A 6,000-nucleotide genomic window follows, 5' to 3' on the forward strand; every position below is an offset into this window, starting at 1 on the left:
TGTTAAAGTGTGTACTAGGGAGCTTTTGGAGGACTGCATTTTATTTTCATTTATGTTGGTTTGGTATTTGTATATATATTCTTGCTTGGGGTGAAGAACAACAAAAAGGGGACTTTTTGTTTACTTGCTTTCTACTCAAAGAAGGCCTTCTAACTTTCTAAGTGACTCTTTCCCCATGAAAAACTATTATCATCTTGGGTGTATTCTCGAGTGAATGATATAAAGTTGTTGTTCACATCTTTTATCCATAAGAAACTTTTACGCTCAATAGTGACGATGTTTCAAATTCAGTTCCATGATGCTTCACTAAAAAAAAATAAGGTTCCATGATGCTTCAGTAACTTTAGGTGCTCAGTAGTTAATTATCTCTTCAATATAAAAGAGATCATTCATGCTAACCGGTCATCTTTGAGCTAAGAAAATGATCGAAGTTCATCAAATTTAAGTTACATCCTCCTAAACAAATGAAAACTACCACTTGCAATCCATCATATGCGGGGAAAAATATGTGTACTCTTGTTTCATGACGTTCTTATGTAGCTCTTCGTTTTAATTTAGCCATTTAGATCTGTTTGAATGGATCATCCAGTGAGCATTTGAGCACCATTTTGCTTTTTAAAAAATTTCACATTTTGAAAGATGCAATTGGGCAACATATTATTCCAGTAAATAAGAAAGAGGATTGCTAGCGTCCTGCCCATTTTTGAGGGTAGGACCATCTTTCCTTTCTAAAAGTAGAGCTAAAGTCAACAGATTTTACTCTATATCATTAATTTCCTCTTTATATAGAGAGTAAAATAGAGATAGAGAGTAAAATCATTTGTATATATACATAGAAAAATAATGATAGAGAGTAAAATATGTTGACTTTAGTTCTATTTTGTTGACTTTAGCTCTACTTTATTAACTTTAACACTACTTTTAAAGGGATAGAGAGCCAAAATGACTTGTTAACCTTTTTTCTGAGTTTTCTCACACAATCTGAAAATATCCCAAAAACCAACTTTAAACTTCACTACTTCTCCTCCACACCACACAGACCTTTAGAAACATAACCTCATCTTTCTCATTGAAATTATAAACTTTTTTTTGCTCTGCTCACGGTCACTACAAAATCAATATCAAGAATCAAATTCAACACACCGTTTTTTTTGGCAACCAAACCTCAATATTCCATCACAATATTCCACAGACATATAGAAAATTGTTTAGTGAACATTGAAGTAGATTTTGTTGACATTGATAAAGGATACTATCATTGGAAAAGAAGAAAACACTGTTAAAAATGGGGCAACCAATCTAAATCTCAAAAGGCAATGATTGTTCATATTCAAATAGGTGAATGTTTATACAATATATTGATGTATGAACATTGAATGTTCATACCAAAAGGACTATGATTATTCAATGTTCATACCCAATCAATGTTCATACCCAAGGACTATGAACATCGAATGTTCATACCCAAAGGACTATCGAATGGTCAGAGTTTATGAACGGAAAATACAGAAACAAAGCAGGTGGCTGGGCTAGCCAAAAGAGTTATACAGTGTGGACCGGGATACAATGGGCTCTAAGAGAGATGGATACTCATCAAGGGTGGATCATTGGTAAGGGAGAGAGTATCAGTTTATGGAGGGATAACTGGATAGGTGACGTTATCATTGGTAACTCTATCCAGGATAAAAGGCTCCTACATAAACTCAAAGCTCCACTCAGCGCTTGCATTCAGGGGAATCAGTGGACTTTCTCTGAAACTATGAAATAGATTTTATGTAACCTAGGGTGGATATCAGCAAATTGGAGACCCCAGACCAGTAGAGAGAGGACAGCAGAGTGTGGCGTCAATCCACTGATGGCTTGTTCATAGTGGGATCGGCTTATGACGCGATTAGAAAAAGGGCGAATGTGCTGCCGTGGGCAAAGTTTCTTTGGTCAGCAGAGGTGCTGCCAAGGACTCTTGGGACAGGATGGAAAATTCTCCACGGTGCCATGCATACTGACGAGAAATTAAGGGGGAAGAACTTCAAGATGGCCTCTCGCTATTGTATATGTACGGTGGCAGAGGAAACACAAGATCACATTTTATTTGAGTGTAGCTTTGCGCAGAGATGCTGGGAACTCATAGCGCACAAGATGCATCATCATAGGAGGATTGCTAATCGGGAAGAGATGTTCATAAAGTGCAGAAATGACAGCCTTCTCTTATAGGATTTGTGGAAAGCAGTTTCTATTTCTTGCTTGGTCGCGATTTGGAGGAATAGAAATGGAGTCATGTATGGCAGCAAGAAGTCGAGCATCAGTTTCGTCATGTACCAAGTCCATGGAGCAGTTAAGAGAGCTTATGATCGATCGAAGAATCCCAAAAACAACACTACTAGAGACTTGGCAGTCTTGAAGGCTTGACAGCTACCGCCAAGTTAAGGAAGGCTCCACGCACTTTTGAATGTTATTGGGTGGCTCTGCCAACAAACATGATAAAAGTGAATGCTGACGGTTGCTCTAGAGGTAATTCCAGAAACTCAGGTTGGGGCACGCTCCTTAGAGATAGCAATGGTAATGTTATTGGCGCATATATCAGAGGTCTGGGTATTGCAACAAATTTTATAGCTGAGAGTTTTGCGATAGTGGAGGGCATCGCAAAAGTGGTGGAATTGGGATGGAAACTAATCTGGGTGGAATCCAACTCTACTGCGGCAGTAAAATCTTTTCAGAAGGATCAGGTCCATTGGTGTGTTCGGGCAACTTGGGACAAAGTGAAAGGGCTAGCGGACTGGATAATAGTGACTAACACCTGGTGGGAGGTTAATTTTGGCGTGGACATTTGTTCCAAAGAAGCAACTAACCTGGTTAAGGGAGAGAAGAAGTGGTGGGATGGCAAGCCGCCATTCTTTGCATAGAATTGAGGATCTGAACGCCACATACTATAGATTTGTAAACTGAGCTTAACAGCTGTGAGATAGTGGTTACTATCAATCCTATCCGATTTTTTGTACTTTGTAATCTTTATTTTATTAATACAATTACCTTTAGCAAAAAAAAAGGACTATGAACATTAAATGTTCATACCCAATCAATGTTCATACCCAATGACTATGAACATCGAATGTTTATACCTAAAGGACTATGAACATTCAATGTTCATACTAAATACACCGGGTCGTTTCGTCTGGGCCGGGCCGTTAATTATTTCGCGTCAGGAGTATACTAGACATTTCATCTACCCGATCCGTTTTTTATTTCGCGTCAAGGATATACTTGACCTTTTATCTACCCGGTCCTTGTGAGTTATGAAAAAAAAAATATCCTTGAGAATTACTTTTTCGGCAGTTTTGTCCTTGAGAGTCACTCCCTGATTTATCTATTGTTTGAAGAAACAGACACTACCATTTGGTTGGTGCGCGTACATGTTACATATTTCTAACCTCCGTAAGTTTCACTTGATTGGGGGCATGTCAGGCCCATAGTAGGCCCAACCAAGTGTTGTAGTAGGCCCATGGCTGCTTGCGTAAAAACGAAGACGATAATACAAAATGCCATTGGGCTAAATTTTGGGTCTCCACATTGATCGTCCCTGGATTCCACCTCAAGGCAACCTATTTTTGGGTTGGATTGCTGGTGCAATCATGATATAGGCTTGTGGCGGAGAGTTCAGGATTTCGGAGTTGTCGCAATTCCGAAAGTTCCGAAAACCAAAATTCCATCAAGAATTCCGACCAAAATTTGAGATTTACATTTTTCGACTTTAATATAGTTATTTCGATATCTTCAAAAACTGAAGTATTCTACGGAATTCCGAAATTCCATTTGAAATCACGAATCCCCAATGCTGAAATCAAGAAATGTACAAGCGTGAGGATAAGTGGGCTGAGAGTCGGTTATTGTTATTGAGTGCACAACGTGCTTGATTTGGTGGGCTGCAAGTGCATATGTAGGGACAAAATAAGCCCCAAGCAAGGCACCTCTCATTCCATCTCTTTTTGCAGCTTTCAAGTGTTCAGAATCGGGTTGGCTAAAAGCTTAAACTGTCTCCTTTTTAGTTAAACAATTAAAGTCCCCAAATGGCCATGCTTCTAAGTACTAAACATTCACTTCTAAGTAAATTTAAAACATAGATATAACTATATAAGAAGAGCTAGGTGAGTCTCTCCCCTACGAGTGCTTTCACTTCGGAAATTTAGATATGACTTACATTAGTAAGACCTTTAAGGTTTTTGCTCTTTGTTTCTGCATGTTTATTATATCCATGGTGGGTTCATAGTTTAAGCGAGAAAGATGGTGATGAATCTTCGCATAGTGTGGTTCTATTGAACAAAGATAGTACTGAAGGAGGATCTAATGGTGTAAATGAAATGGAAAGAAGACATAATGAACATAAAAGAGGGAGACAAGGAGGTGGTGGTGGTGGTGGCGGTGGAGGTGGAGGTGGAGGTGGAGGAGGAGGTGGTTATGGTTGGGGGTGGGGATGGGGTATAGGTGGCAGTGGAGGTGGAAGTGGTGGTGGGGGTGGGGGTGGAGTTGTTTGGGGTTGGGGTTGTGGTGGAGGAGGTAGAAGAAAGAGAACGCATCATCATCATCATCATCATCATCATAACAAGCACAGGAAAAGAGAAGGTCATAGCAACAACAAAGGTGTGTTTAAACTAGAGGAATATGCTCACTGTTTAAGCAAAGGACGTTGTAGGGGCATGAAATTGGAGTGTCCATTTCATTGTGGTGGATCTTGCTCTTATGACTGCAAATACATGTGCAAAGCTAATTGCAAACTAGTACATCCATGAATTCTCCCATCTTCTAGTCACTACACTTTCTTTTATTTAAGGCTTGGGTTTTGTTATATTTTGAGTTAGGGAGAGTAAGCTCGGTTTGATGTAGTCACTTGGTTTTGTTATCTTGTGATCGAGCTGAGTGTGGTTAGTTAGTCGATTTTAAAAAGTTCAAGGCTTAACTTTGTTGTCAAGTAAACTAAAATGATTTGTAACATCATCTATTAAAATCCCGAAATATGGATGTCACCAATGTAGTGGATCTCTTATTTTCAATATGACGAAACATATGCTCAATATGTTCTAATGAAGGCAAAATTGGAAGAAGGAAGTAAATGGCGTTCGTGGATGGTAGAAATCGTTTCATTCCTCAGTTCATTAATGAAAAGTAACATGCGGAAATAATTTTGTCATTCTCTACTGACATATCAATCAACCCAAGGATGGTAGTATGGAACTGGCGACACACCCCAAAGATTTGAAAATTTTATATATATCTAGCTAAGATTCTTGAAAAAAAATGTCAGGAACAACAGGGATGAGCTGAGCATCCTTTTTTGGTGCTAAAACTTTCGACTCAAATCTCTGCCAATCTCTGAGCGTGTCCCAAGAGACCAAGTGAATTGACTTTCTTGATGACCTGTAGCAACTCCTTTCAAGACGTGTTAATTCCTTTCAATACTTGGAAACCAATCAAACCAAGGTACTCCAAGATAAAACCAATCAAACCAATCATCTTAAATCAACAGGTATATTTAAGTATCTCCTCTTTCAATGGTACATATAACGGGAATTACTCTAGTTACAATTCCGTACGAGCTTTGTAAATCTGTAGCACAAGCCTCAGCGCATGAGTTGTTTCTTTTTATTGATAAGAGAAAGCATTCTGCCACTCGAAGAATAGACTCGTATCTAAACTTGCACAGGTTGTATTGATGGGATGTGACATCATCATCAGCTTCCTCCGTTTTTATAAAAATCTGAATGTAGCGGACAACCACAATCTACCTAGGATGAAGTAGCTGTCTGCACGACCTTCAATAGTAGTAATTCGTACTCATCTATCCAAGATTTATACAATTTTGTTTTAACGGACGTTTGCTGACATGATTGCATATGATTCTAGCTCTATTCCCGCATGTCATATTCAAACTTTCAAAGCAGCTTTTTTTTTTTTGGATACTATTCCAAGTAGCTGAACAGAGGATCAGAGTTGGCTTTGTGATTCCTTTCC

General features: G+C 38.8%; 1 protein-coding gene across 1 annotated transcript; it reads left to right on the forward strand.

The window, feature by feature from the left end:
* Positions 1-2,474: 2,474 nt before the first annotated feature.
* LOC147480941 (uncharacterized) lies at positions 2,475-2,900 on the forward strand. Its single transcript, XM_086578789.1, has one exon. The coding sequence runs from the start codon at positions 2,475-2,477 to the stop codon at positions 2,898-2,900; it is 426 nt and encodes a 141-aa protein (XP_086434915.1).
* The last annotated feature ends 3,100 nt before the right edge of the window (positions 2,901-6,000 follow it).

Source organism: Coptis chinensis, chromosome 8 (assembly GCF_015680905.1).
Source record: "Coptis chinensis isolate HL-2020 chromosome 8, ASM1568090v1, whole genome shotgun sequence".
Classification (NCBI taxonomy): Eukaryota; Viridiplantae; Streptophyta; class Magnoliopsida; order Ranunculales; family Ranunculaceae; genus Coptis; species Coptis chinensis.